The 13858-nt window shown below is 36.3% G+C and overlaps 1 protein-coding gene across 1 annotated transcript; it reads right to left on the reverse strand.

The window, feature by feature from the left end:
- Positions 1 to 29: 29 nt before the first annotated feature.
- On the reverse strand, positions 30 to 6530 carry LOC141432096 (T-cell activation inhibitor, mitochondrial). The gene is made up of 13 exons (XM_074093499.1): positions 6345 to 6530; positions 6044 to 6173; positions 5806 to 5923; positions 5379 to 5520; positions 5142 to 5246; positions 4443 to 4560; positions 3223 to 3328; positions 2968 to 3059; positions 2788 to 2888; positions 2556 to 2702; positions 1934 to 2065; positions 1248 to 1392; positions 30 to 846 (listed from the first exon to the last, which is right to left on the reverse strand). Exons 1-13 carry the CDS (start codon positions 6365 to 6367, stop codon positions 760 to 762), a joined length of 1446 nt encoding a protein of 481 aa, XP_073949600.1. The 5' UTR covers positions 6368 to 6530; the 3' UTR covers positions 30 to 759.
- Positions 6531 to 13858: the final 7328 nt, after the last annotated feature.

Here is a 13858-nt window from a genome sequence, read left to right on the forward strand (position 1 = left end):
ACAAAAATGTATTCAAATGTAAATTAGAAATTCATTTATTCGATTAAAATTTCATGAACTTAATAATCGGTAAAAGGTTACTACTATTCACATTAAATCAAATATTCTTTGTTCTAATAAAATAATTTTAAATTCGATTGGAAAATGTAGCTTTGTAAACAATGAGGGCTATCGCGTATGAATTCGCCGCTAGAGGCGCTAGTGTAGCGTGAGGTCTCCGAAATGTCAAATCTCATAGTTTTTGGGTGAGCTACGCGGGTTTATTTATAATTAGAATAATTTTGTGAATATTTTGCAATATCTGAAATTAATTATGGCAAATATGCGTTCCGGGGCAATGAATGTCTGTGTTCTGAGACAGTTTTGTCTTTCGGAAACCTTTGTCCTCCCTTTTTGCCGAACAAAACGGGGATTATGCAACACCTGCCTGCACACATGCATGCATGTTCGATATTTTTATGGTACGGTTTTAAGGTGTATTAAATATGATTTTAATCTAAACTTTGTTTTCACGCCCGTAATAACAGACTTTGAAAGCCATACTTAAAAACCTCACGCAACAGTGCGCCATCTAGTGAGACAAAAAACGATAGCCCTCATTGCATTTGGTTGAGATGCCACTATTAAATGCTTATTTTAATTGAATGTACATATTTCTTACTACAAGCTATATTATGTAATGCATACTGTAGTATTTGTTATTTATTCTGTATATTTACATGATTTAAATGTTACTATTTACTACTATCTAGTTTACGTCTATTTGAAGTTCCAAGGTATACACAACACACCCTCCGTAAGAACAGAGTAGTAGTGTGTGACGTTTAAAATGTTGCCTTGTAGATTCTGTAAAAAAAATGACATCACATAGATTTCTACTTTTTAGGGAGTTAATAATCTATTTTAAATAAATTCCAAGTTTTTATCTATATAATAAAATTAGTCGTTTAAGTCAATACTCCTGTGATCTCCAAAATTTTATACTAATCTGATTTTAATATCAATTAACTTAAACTAGCAATATAAATTTTGTCTATGTGGGGACGCATATGGGTGAAGACCAAAAAGTTGCACAGCGTTAAAGCTGCGTTAGCACGTAGTTTTAATTTCCATTAACTTTTTCCATTGTGACACGAAAACTAATCATACATTTGTCTTCACCCATATAACGTATTTTGTGTCAAATTTAAGCACCATTACAGCTCATTGACGTCTTTCAGAAAAACAGCTGAATGGTCGGAACTTACCGTATTAATTTTGTCTATTCGAGTAAGCAACCTCTGGCAGCAGAGTATCATAAGCGCTGGAGTAATGCTATCATCTTTGTGGAGCTCGAGAAGTCCGAATCGCTCTTTCACTTCTTTGTAAAGTGCCTTTTCCACGTGCTTATTGCTAAATAAATGAATTCTGGTTAGTATGTTTGTTTATTTTCGTATATATAGTTGCCCTTATTTTTAATTTAAGAAACAAAATAAAACATGAAAGTAAAAAGATTGAAGTAATATGTACTCGTATGTGGGGTCGTTTATAGATACTAGCCGGTAGTTGAAACGGGCAAACTCGAGCATAAAGCTTTTAATAACTTGCAACAATTGTATAAGGTAAACGTCCGAGTGCTCGACACGCTAATGCCCAATAGATGACATCATACTGTCACCTCTGTTACTTTGCTAATGACATGAAATTAAAAATGTGGCAACTATTGTGGCAGTGGCAGTGACGAGCACTCATACTTTTACCTTATTTGTTTGTTTGTATGTCAGTTGTAGTTTTAAAATTTGCAAACAAAAACGATTTAAATAAATAACCCTCCTTCGGGCAGTAGGATAAATATGTAGAAACTATGATAAAACCACAAATTCTATCTGCAGCTAATTTGCACACAACTTGATAATCTATTCAAAGGCCGTTTAGTTTCGTTCATTTTACTTACATGCTGTATTCCGTTAAGAGCTTAGTGGCTTCGTCCAAATGGTTGCTAATGAAATATATCAATTCGTCAGCAGGACATGAAGAAGGAGTGATGAATTGACCAGTGGGTGACACCATCAGCGGACCAGCTTCCCTACAATTTGTAAAACAAAGTAAGGATTGTGGTTCGGATACGACTTTAACTATATCTAAGACGTTAGTTTCCTAATTATGTATTTTGACCACACTTGTAGTTTAAAATATAATTGTTTTACAAGCTTTGATTTAGTTTCACCTGTCCCGTTGTCTGTCTGTAGTCAAATCATGCAAGTTAAATTCATAGTTGGATTGACTTGAAATTTGGCATACTTATGTAAATCTCCGCAGGATGGAACTCTTCAATGGTTAATGGCATTGACTTGAAATTTGGTATGCAAATGTAGTTTGGGTGACAATGCAAGTAGAGTCGACAAAATGTACAGACAGCTAAAAAAAAAAAAATTTTTACCAAAACCTTTTTTTATCAACGCTACCATAACATTACAATGATACCTTACAAGATATGGGCCCAGTGCCTATCCCAAAATATCTACCAGGCATGTTCTGAAAACCACAAGAAAAGGAGCCGTTTCATTACTACTTACGGCTCGACGACGATTTCATATTTTCTAAGAGATTCAGGTACTGAGGATGGAATCTTCTTCCCTCTACCGTAAAAGTCACCAATGGATGTGATGAGTTGTCTCAAATGGCTGCAGTATTGATGAGCTGACACTTTCGGCATAAATTTCCTGTAATAAATTGTCATATTTAAGTAATTCTTGAATACTTAATACCAAGAATCAAATAATTAACTCAAGTAGAATATGTATCTACCTTCTGCAAATGTGTATGTCCCTCAGAATACCAGAAAGAGCCTCCTCGTAATGCGGTATTTGCGTCAAAGCGCTATCTTCTTGACTAACTTTTTTTATGAGCTAAAATTATAAAATTAAAAATAATTATAGGGTAACTACGAAAACATCTTTGTTTTATGACTTTCACAATACAACTTACCGACATCCACTCGTTCCTTACATCTATAATGTTAAGAAAGACATCTCCATCTAGACTGACGCCAGTAAATTGTCCCAGTGCTATAGTCCTCCCTAAAATAAGACGCACATTTATTAACTAAATTAAATAGGAGCTCCGTCAAGTGGGTTTTTGTATGAGTTATTAGTATAAGTAGTTATTAATGTTAATCACCTTGCGGGTACAGAACCGTACAAAATTAAAAGCCCTGTGGAACAGGATTTTTGTCAAACACACCTGTCAAATTATTATTCATAAGTTGCGAATGCTGTGAAGCCAAAGCTACCAGGCTTTGGAGTGCTCCTCTGATGAGACTGATATTCCAACCACTGTCGTATTTTACCTGTAAATAAGACACAAAACCGAGTCTAGAAGACGAAAAGGTTACATTTCCACATATCGGATTAATAAATAGTTGTAATTTCGACTCTTATTATTATGATTCCCGCAAAATTATGTTTTTTCCACCGCTCTGAGCTGGAACATATTTTACATTAATTAATTAAATTTTTTAGATTGCGAAATAAGTTTAATTAGGTGGGATTATATTAAGTTATAGTTTTATAAACCACTCAAGTGCGAGTCGGACTCACGCACCCAGACTGACTAGATCTAAGCCTAGTCACTCAGATTTTTAGAGTGCCTAGGTATTACCTGTTTAAGTATAGACACTAACAGACGAATTATACAGTTTTAGTTTTTTCCCCACGACGCTTGATCGCTTCACGCTTGACCGGTTTTCTGATCAAAAAACAGTCCTATCTGCTGACTGCAGAGTCAGAGAATGTGCCAGAGAGTGTGTCATACATAACTGGTTGACCTTTACGTGAAATTGAATAGATAAATCAATGTATTTACATTTTATCTTATCTAGTATGAATCTCTCCCTAAAGATCAATGTATGCAACCAACCAAAACTTGATTGCGAGACTGAACTATACCTTCCGCCTATACTATACTATACCTTGCCTAAAAGTTCATTGCCACGACTAGTACCACAAAAACTATAAAGGTATAATTTCAATAATTGAATATGCACTATACGTTAAGCGATTCGAACACAGGGAGTAACTTAAAGACGTCGCATAAAAATGTATCTCAAAAATGCGTCAAAAGTAATGAACTTTTAGGCAGATTTATATGGAGCGTGGTATACCTTCTTGTATTAATATCACAATGTCCAAATTCATACTACAGTACTAGCTTTATCCCGCGGCTTCGCAGCCGTGGAAGAATAAAAAATTGGCTACTTTCGATCCGGCGGGAATTTCGAAAAATCCCTTGACGCACCTCTATGATCCTCAAGGAATACAGCTGCCAAATTTCAAGTCTCTAGCTACAATGTTTTAGGATGGGCATTTGGCTGTTAGTCTATCAGGTGTTCTTTTATAAATAGGTAAAATAACTGTTAAGTAGGTATAGATTGACTACTTAAATATATTTCAGTTGTTACGAACTTCTTTTATACCATAAGTATTGCAAAGATGATCTATTAGGCTTTTCACTTGATCCCTGGTGGCGTTAGTAGAGTCATATTTCTTTCTGGCTATGGCACTATTGTCGTAGATCCACTCACTGAAATAACAAAGAAATTTAATTTAATATTATACTCCGTTTAATTTAAGATTTGAATTTGAAACGTTTCTCGGTATTTCAATCACAAATTGACTAAAAATACTTACATGTACATTTATTAGCGGTATTTATTATATTTTTACTATGAAGTTAACACAATTTTAAATAGTTTCACATTTTATTGTTTAAAAATGTGTGCAAATTTTACCGTTAAGTTTCAAATGTTAAAATAAATGGAGTATAGTATGTACCAACAATTTCAACTTGCTATTTTATACACCTACCTCATGGACAGTGCATCTGCCAATTGCCATACAATTTTTTTATTGAACAATGGCTGTAATTTTTTTACATGTTTGGTGCCAGACCAAACTACTATTGGAAAGTATTAAATTTAATGTCAAAGCAAATACATTAACTTTCAGGGCATGGCTCTCTTGTGCCCCTGTTGCAAGAGCAACAGCTATTAATAGTAACACAAAAGTACAAAGATTTCTGCGGCTACTGGTAAAACAGAAGTATTAATTTAACAAAGCTAAATACAAATAGCATTGTTATAAATACAAATTCAAATTGCTTACATAACATTTTCAATAGCTTTCTTCTCCTCCACCTTCCTCTTCATCTTAGAAACTTTTTCAAATTCCTCTTGGTATTTATTATATGCTTTTGTGAAGTCAACTTTACTGAAATAAAACTGCAATTAAAATCTTCATACCCAGCAAAAACATGCTTTAAAATCATGTCTCGATTGATAGTATTTATTTGCAAAAAGTAGTTAAATCTCATAAACATCTACTTTATCACAAAATTACTACCTGAAACTATTTGAACTCTTCTGCGGGCTTGTTGGTATTTTATCTATGTATTTAGTAGATATATCGCAGGCGTTTAACACCTTCACAACTGTTTCCCTTACATTGCTGCTATTCAATTGGATTTTAACTAGTTTGAAGTCGCCTGAAAAAGTTCATCTTCATTAACCTAATTAAAAAAATATAGCCAGATTTCAAAATTTTACATTTAGATTTAGGGCAAAAATAATACTGATATTAAAATAATAGTCTCATTAGGTCCAAGGGGATACAGACAAGACTTGTGCTGCGTCAGTGCTCATGAACTTTCATATTACTATGTACAGTTGACTACAAAAAGATAGATACTTCAATTCTCTACTTCAATCAACCAAGTCCTGTTTTATTTATGTTCAAAATTCTTCTCAATGTTATAATGAGCATTGCTTACCGTCTGCCATGTCTTGTTGCCGTAGGTAAAATGGTAATGGTGGTATGGACATTCTCCGACTAGACTGTTGTGCCTCAATCAGAGCACTTAACTGTTGTAGTGAATTTTCGTTGACTTTCTAGAACAAATAAGTTAATAATGTACTTTAGTTTACAAAACTGCTTAATAAATTAACATTAAATACAACAATTTCATGAACTTAATTTACAGTAATTCACTTGTTCTTGACTTCACTTACTCTCTGTTCTGGATATTTTCCAAACAAATCAGGATGCACACTAAAGTAAAACGGTCGTAATGCTGTGGATACTTCTGCCGAACTTAAAAATCTGCATAGATTTCCACCAGCACACTGGCAGCAGTTTGAACTGAAAAAGTAAAAAAACCAGTTGCAAAAATGACAATATTGTTAATGAGAGTACACTATTACAAACAATCAAATTACAAAGAAGACAAGACTTCTTGAAATACAACTTTTGTTCGAACATACTTATATGTGTTTTAGTTATTTGCATTAAATAAGTAAAGTAATGGAATACCTTATTTTAATTCTGGAATACATGATAGAATACAATATAGATCTGGAATACAATATAGATGAAAACAAATGGTACAAAACGTAATTTACGCACTTAAAAACTACTTTTTGTGTTGTTATGTCATATCATTTTAGTTTTTTCGTACTTCACTAGTGCCGTGCCATACATGCACTGCACTGAACTGAATATTAATACATACTATACTCTACTCTTTGACTGACACTGACACTGACAGTCAGTTGACAAGTCAGATTTACCAAAAAAAAGAGTAATTATAATATAATTAAATGTAGAAAAATAAAATGTATCTTTAAAAATCAAGGTATGTCATGTTTAATTTGAATGCTCCCGAAGTAGTAGATTATTTGTCGTGGCCTGGAAGTAGGCAATTGCTGGCTGAGTATGAAAATTAAACGGACGAGCTTGCGAGTCCGTTTAACTAAAGTACAATTCAATAGAATCTGTCAATTTTCAACATATTTAAGACACCCTATCGTGGGCACACTTGATTATATATGTCCTGTTGTTGCAATTTGATCTAAAAGGAATCAAAAAAGATAATAGTCACATCACAAAGCCTTAGGCAGCCCGGTTTTTATATTAGTAGGCTGTTAGTGTCTACAGGATTGTCAGATTCTATTGAATTGGAGTTTATACGAAGCCAGCAATTGCTATTCCAGCCGAGACTAGTATAAAGCTTTTCTCAAAAATGGTGAATAATTCTGAAATACTTAGAATAAACTTTTTCTCAAAATATATTGTAAAATTTAATTTTATTCCAATATTTTTCTTATGCTTTCCCGCCTTTTTTCATTAAAAATAAACTGCAGGTGTATTTTTCCACCGAAAACACCACAAGCTATTTCAGACCCAATAGAAAAAGTCCGGAGTTCCAACTAGAGGTGGGTAAATCCGGATCTGAAGATTCAAAAGAGTCAGATCCTCAAGCGGATCCGAATCCCTTAATGACTCCTTTCAAATCTTATTGACTCCGGAGTTACTAACTCCGACTGGATCGAGCGGCTCGCCTCGCTCGTGATCGCCATCACGCTCACTCACACTGACTCGCTCCGTCCGCCTGCTTTCGCTCGCTCGGCTCGGATCGGATCGGCAGGGCTACTACGAAACTCGAAGTTCGTATCGTACCGTCCCTCTCGCTCTCGTATTAAATAGTATAAGTGTCACAGGGACCGCACGACACGAACTTAGATTTTGGAGTTTCATAGTAGCCCTGCGGATCGGATCTTGGACTTGGATCTTATTATCTATGTTTGGTTGGTCGGTTCGGTTCGGTTCGTAGTAGCCCTGCGGATCGGATCTTGGACTTGGATCTTATTATCTGTTTGGTTGGTCGGTTCGGTTCTTGTACTTCAGTTCAGTCAGCGGATGGGGCACCGCAGTACCGTACCGACACCGACCGACCGAACCGAGCCGGAGCGGATCGGCCATAGATAAATTAATAATCGCTCGAAAGAACCGGAGTCAATAAAGGAGTCGGATTCAATAAGCGGATTCGGTACCGACACCGGAGCTGGATCTAGTGAGTCAGATCACTTCGCGGAGTTGAGATTACCCATGTCTAGTTCCAACAAAATATCTGATACCGGCCATTAGACTTGGCTGTATACGACTTGTGCCAACATTCCCATGGCCTTTTAACGTTAAAAAAAAAGTGACTGATTGCTGGCGCGCTAATTCATTATTGTCGAGCTAGCGCGCCTGCAATCTTTTTAACCCGTCGAGCGATTTAGGCACACACGTGTGTGCCTAAGGAAACCTGTCCGAAAATGCGCTAGGTGCACTCAGTGAGTGTGTCTATCGCAGTTCCGGACAAATTTCGCTAGGCGCTTTTTGCACCCCCAAATCGCTCGACGGGTTAACTTTTTAATTTTTCGCTGACCAGAAACTATGCACTTCACTTTCTGATATGTAAAGAATAATGTGAACTTTTACGGACATTTTTGAGAAAATAATATAACATTCATTAAAATGTTGATGTTGATGTTATAATATGTTTCTTGAGGAGTGTAGGGAAGCATTAAGAGATAATTTTCCAAATCTCCCTCGGGAAAGAGAAAAAACGGGATTTTTCGTTTTACTGGATGCAGAAAGCTGAAAATCGGCATGTAGATTGCTCGGGGAGTGTAGAGGAGTATTGAGAGAGGACTATCTAAAATTTCTAAGTAGGCTCCTTGGAGAGTGTAAGGGAGCATTAAGAGAGCATTTCCCGAAAATAATTACGGGTACGGGAAAAATTTAGATTTTTCTTTTTCTCTTTCTTATTTATTAAAAAAAATCTTTTTTATTCAAAAGTGTGTACTCCCGAGGTGGTCCTATTGTCACCAAATCAGGATCTGATGATGAGATCACAGATAAGTCGATGGCAACCCTCAAATTTTGTAGGCACGCATTACGTTTTTCATATATTTTCTCAAGCTATTTAAGTATTTGCGTCTGATAGACATCATCTCATGTTGATGAGCTGATGATTGAAGGTAAAACTTCTTAACGGTTAGGAGTTGAGCATATTTTTTTAAATATTATAGAGGTACGTATAGAATATAGGACGATAGTTCTATTCTTTCAGGTTATCCAGGTGAGCTGATGATGGAAGATTAAACTCCTTAACGGTTAGCAGTTAGAGGAAGTTTCTTTTAATATCATAATATGCACGTATAGACCTTTAGTTGTATTCTTTCTGGTTATTCAGGTGATCTGATGCTGAAAGGTATAACTCCTTAACGGTTAGGACACATTAAGTACCTACGCCAAACCAATCAACTCATTACGTAACAAAATTTATCCAGACCTATAAAAGAGTATACCTTGCTACGAAATACCGTGACTGCTGACTGACTGACAGACAACGCGTAGCTTAAACTACAGATTTTAAAAACCGCACATGTAAGTGAGTGGATAAAGGATCATAGAAGTGCACTAAGTAAGGATTTTTTGTCTTTTTAAACTTTGTCTGTTTCTTTGTTTATTGGGGGTAATCTCTGAAATAAGTGAGCTGATAAAAAAAAACCATTAGTTTCGAGTTTCGTAGTAGCCCTGCAGGTCCGCATTTAAAGCCGGCTCACGCGTGACTTCAAATAGATACGCGTCAACCGATAGGCCAATGTTGCCAGCAATATGATAAGCTATAAGCCACAGATTAGACAGAGAGTGTAGTTGTGACTATTTTTGGTAGATTTCGCTTCTACTGAAATGTGACGCGGTGGGCAAAGCTATATGAAAAGGCAAAGTTGTAAGTTTTTACGGTAGGTCTGATGTGACGACAGGCTTTCTGTCTGAAAACACGAATCTCAAGATACACTTTTCTCATCAAAGGCCGTGTTGGGAACAATAGGCTGGTTCCAATCCGGCTCGAAGGACCAAACCAAGTAGGTACCTACCAAAACACATTTATTTACAATGTCACGAGCTTAAATAATGAAAATTGTTACAAACATATTTATAAGGTACTTTATTTTAATGTACCTCTAGTATCTAAAGTGAGCGCACATTTTGTTTCCATTACCATTTTAATTACCTATTAGCCGAGACTTATTTACGATGGCTCCCACTTACATAATAAAAGCTCCGGCACAAAGTGAACTTGTTCCAGAACGCTCAAGATAACGCAGTACCATCCGAGTAAGTTTATAAATTATAAACGATTATAAATTATAAATAAACAGTTGTAAGGTCATAAGTTAAAGCTTATCAGCGGCGACTGACATGTGTACATTATATTACACTGTAGGTTGGTGCGTATCGAGTCCTATGTATATACTCGCTAGAGCTATTAACTTTACCATGAATAATCAGTAACTACCACGGAAACTAGAGGCAGGAAGATATTTACTTGATACATTGGAGGTTAATGTTTAAAATTAATAACAGTGGGGCAACGAATTGGTTTAGATTTTTATTTGAAGGTCTGCCGCATTGGCGTGTAGCATGGTTATAAAGCGTCTATCCCACTCACGCAGATATTTTGTGGGAAAGGGATATTTTATCATGTCTATAGTATCTCTCAATAATAGCTAAAAGATAATAGTAGGTTATTGTCGTGGCATAGAAGTAGGCAATTGCTGGCTAAGTATTGAGTAGGAATTAAACGGACGAGCTTGCGAGGCCGTTTGACAGAATAATATTCCAGCCGAGACTAGGTACGCAAAATAAAGTGTTTCTCTTTTTAAAAAGTTTGCGACTCGACAATAATGGAAATTGTATGTGACATTTCTCGCTAACCATTAACTATGCACTTCGCCTTCTGATTATATAAAGAATAATACCATACGGATATTTTTGAGGAAGGTACTATAATAATAATTATTATTATTGTATTTAGCCTATAACTGTGTCCCACTGCTGGGCAAAGGCCTCTCCTCTTGACTTCCACATCTCCCTATCCAGAGCTATATTTGGCCACTCACTCAATTCCGCGTCCAGGTCATCTCGCCATCTCCGCCCGGCCTGCCTTGCCGTCGGTGCCCGTCATGTGGTACCCACCATGTGGCTTTGTGCGCCCATTTTTGTGGGTGCATCCGGCAGACATGCCCGGCCCAGTCCCACTTAAGGTACTATAATATCCAATCCTAATTTCTTCAGTCTACCAAGTGATCATGATGCTGCAAATGCGTTGAAATGCCGGGAGCTCAAAAGGTAATCACGCGGTCTAGGTATCACCATAGCAAATATGTGTAAAAATAGTTTAGTATCTACTTACTAAACTTGTACCCTACTCCCCTACTCCCGCTGAAATAGAAAAATCATTCCATGAAACAAAAGCGTTTTAAAAAGTTTGCTATTAGGTACGAGTCGGTACCTATCTCGTTTGTCGCATGGTGTAGCTCCATCTTACGTTCAAGGGATGCGTGTAAAAATGGTTGTACCTTGTTTTGCCTAACAACTTTTTGCCTATTTTCAGTTTGCCTTATGTTAGATAAACTAATATTACTTAACCTAATGTTTCATTTTACCTAATTTTCATTTTAGTGAGTCATTTTATATACAACTTACTTTACATAATTTTGTTTTGCTTAATTTGAAATTACCTAATTTTCATTTCGTATAAACTCATTTGATATAATGTTTGACTGACATAATTATATTTTGTCTAACCTACAAATCACATAATTCCGTTTTGTATAAACTTATTTCGTATAACGTTTGATTGATATATTTTTGTCTAACATACATGTAGCATGTAGCATTCTAATTTGACATTTTAAATTTATTTATTTTTTATTCTCGCTGACTATTTATTATACTTAATAAGATTTATATTTTTATAATTTTGACGATCCTTTTGAATTTCTTGTAATTAACTGACATGTGCTTATAATGTATTTTTTCAAAAGGTAATAAATAAATCTAATCTAATCTAATCATAATTTCATTTTGTATAAAATTTTTCGTATAATGTTTGACTGACATAATTATATTTTGTCTAACATAAATGTCGCATAATTTTATTTATTCTAATCACGGTTAATCCGAATACATAATGATAACGTTAGTTAATTCTAAAAAGTTTAGTGTTATAAAAAAAGTCAGTTCTGGTACTGTAGGGTCGCAGTTCTACTTAACGCTCCTCCTCGCTTCGCTCGTCGTAGTACCTATTCCCTGTATGTTTAGTGTTGTTATTTTCTTGAACCAAATAACAAATTAGTAGAATATTATGGATTAATTTATTTCAATTTTAACCTACTTAATTGACCTTATTTTATAATAAACATTTAGGTACCAAAATTAGGCATAACGTTAGTAAGCAAAACAAATATTATGATAATTTAATATTAGACAATCCAATGTTAGTTAAAACGTTATTCGGCTATATGATGATTAGTTAAAATAAGAATCGACAAAGTGAATTTTCGATAAAATAATATTCGACAAAACAAGAGTTATGCAAATGATCTTTTAGTAAAAATGAAAATAAGACAAAATACAAATTGACTTTAGACAATCTATTCATTATAGTAAAAGTTGTTAGACAAAGTTAAATTAGGCAAAACATTTTTAGACAAGTCAAGTACCTGTAAAAATATGTACTTATTCAAAGTTTCAAAAATATGTACCATAGACTTATTCCTAGGCAATAAGACCGTAGTAACATATTTTTGAGTGGTTCGAATAGATACTTATTTTTGCACTTGACTGTACATCGACAAAGCAAGTCGCGGCCTCTAGTGATAACCGTTCTGGTGTTACCACGTTATACAGCAGTGGAATTATCTTGTTCTATTTTATCTAAAGCGGCAGAGATGCTTACTTTTAGTTTTGGTCAGGCGCTGATGCTTACCTAATTGATAGCGCAGCGCAGGGCGAAATTAGCCCTACGAGCTAATGACAACAGGGTTATGCTGCCTTCTTTGAACACAGTACCAACCCAACCCACTCTGCTGAGATACCAGTACTATATACTTACGGTTCTCCTTTACTAAGTATTCTTTGTGTATCTACTTCTTAAGATTTGTCACCACAAGTTCCTTACGTCAACTGTTTAAAAGCAAGGTGGGCGGGTGTGACGCAACGCGCCCCGTAGACGCGGTAGCGCCGGGCTCCTGCGCCGCTCGCCTCGCAAGCTCATAATTGTTGCACAGACGAGTTCAATAATTAAGTGATAAATAAACCAGCGGTGCTGCGGCGAGGTGGCAGCCGCAGTCGGGCAGCGGCCGTGTACCGCTCCGCGCGTCGAGTGATGTTCTCTTGTTTCTATCGGCCGTAGGAATCTTGTCGGACTGGTTGCCGCGCTAGTGCGCCGCTCTGGTGAACCCTTTCGCCTTGTAAATGTGCCGATATTTACATATGCGCGCTCGATCTCACGTCGAACTTTCGTTCTGCGCCCGCGCCCTGGTGCCCGCGAGCTGGGCCCGCCCCGGCGCACTCGCCACGACGTGCAATGAGCAACGTATGTCTTTTTATAACTTAAATGGTTCTTTAATGCTGGATTTTTGACAGCTGTCACCTAGTCGGCATACCTAACATGTACCTAACCGTACTTGTGGAATGCGGGGATGGCCATTCAAAAGTTCAGCGATATATAAATGCAAGTCGAACTGTGCAATAACGGGTCGCGGGGTGGAGAGATGCACAGAAGCAGTTATGAGTAGGTACATAATCTGTGTGGGCACTGCAACTCCGTTGCCTGTTTACTTCTTGGCTCTTTATGCACCTTAACTTTCTTGATTCTAATCCACAGTTTTACCCTAAGTTATTTTGTTAAAGGGCCAAAACGACGTCAAATGATAGATATGACACGTCGGTTCAGCCTGAATTAAAAGTGTTTTTAAGCTCATAGAGCAGTAATATCCACTGGCATTTATTTTTAGATAACTAAGGGGCTGTTTCACCATCCATTGATTAGCGTTAACCAACGGTTAAATGTGATGCCGTCTCCGTCTATTTGAACAAACAAATAGAGACGATCACACCTACCGCCAGTTAACACTAATCAATGGATGGTGTAACAGCCCTAAACCTTAAATCCGTTGAATCAAAACGACAATTTGTAAAGAACG

This window comes from Choristoneura fumiferana, chromosome 10, assembly GCF_025370935.1.
Source record: "Choristoneura fumiferana chromosome 10, NRCan_CFum_1, whole genome shotgun sequence".
Lineage (NCBI taxonomy): Eukaryota > Metazoa > Arthropoda > Insecta > Lepidoptera > Tortricidae > Choristoneura > Choristoneura fumiferana.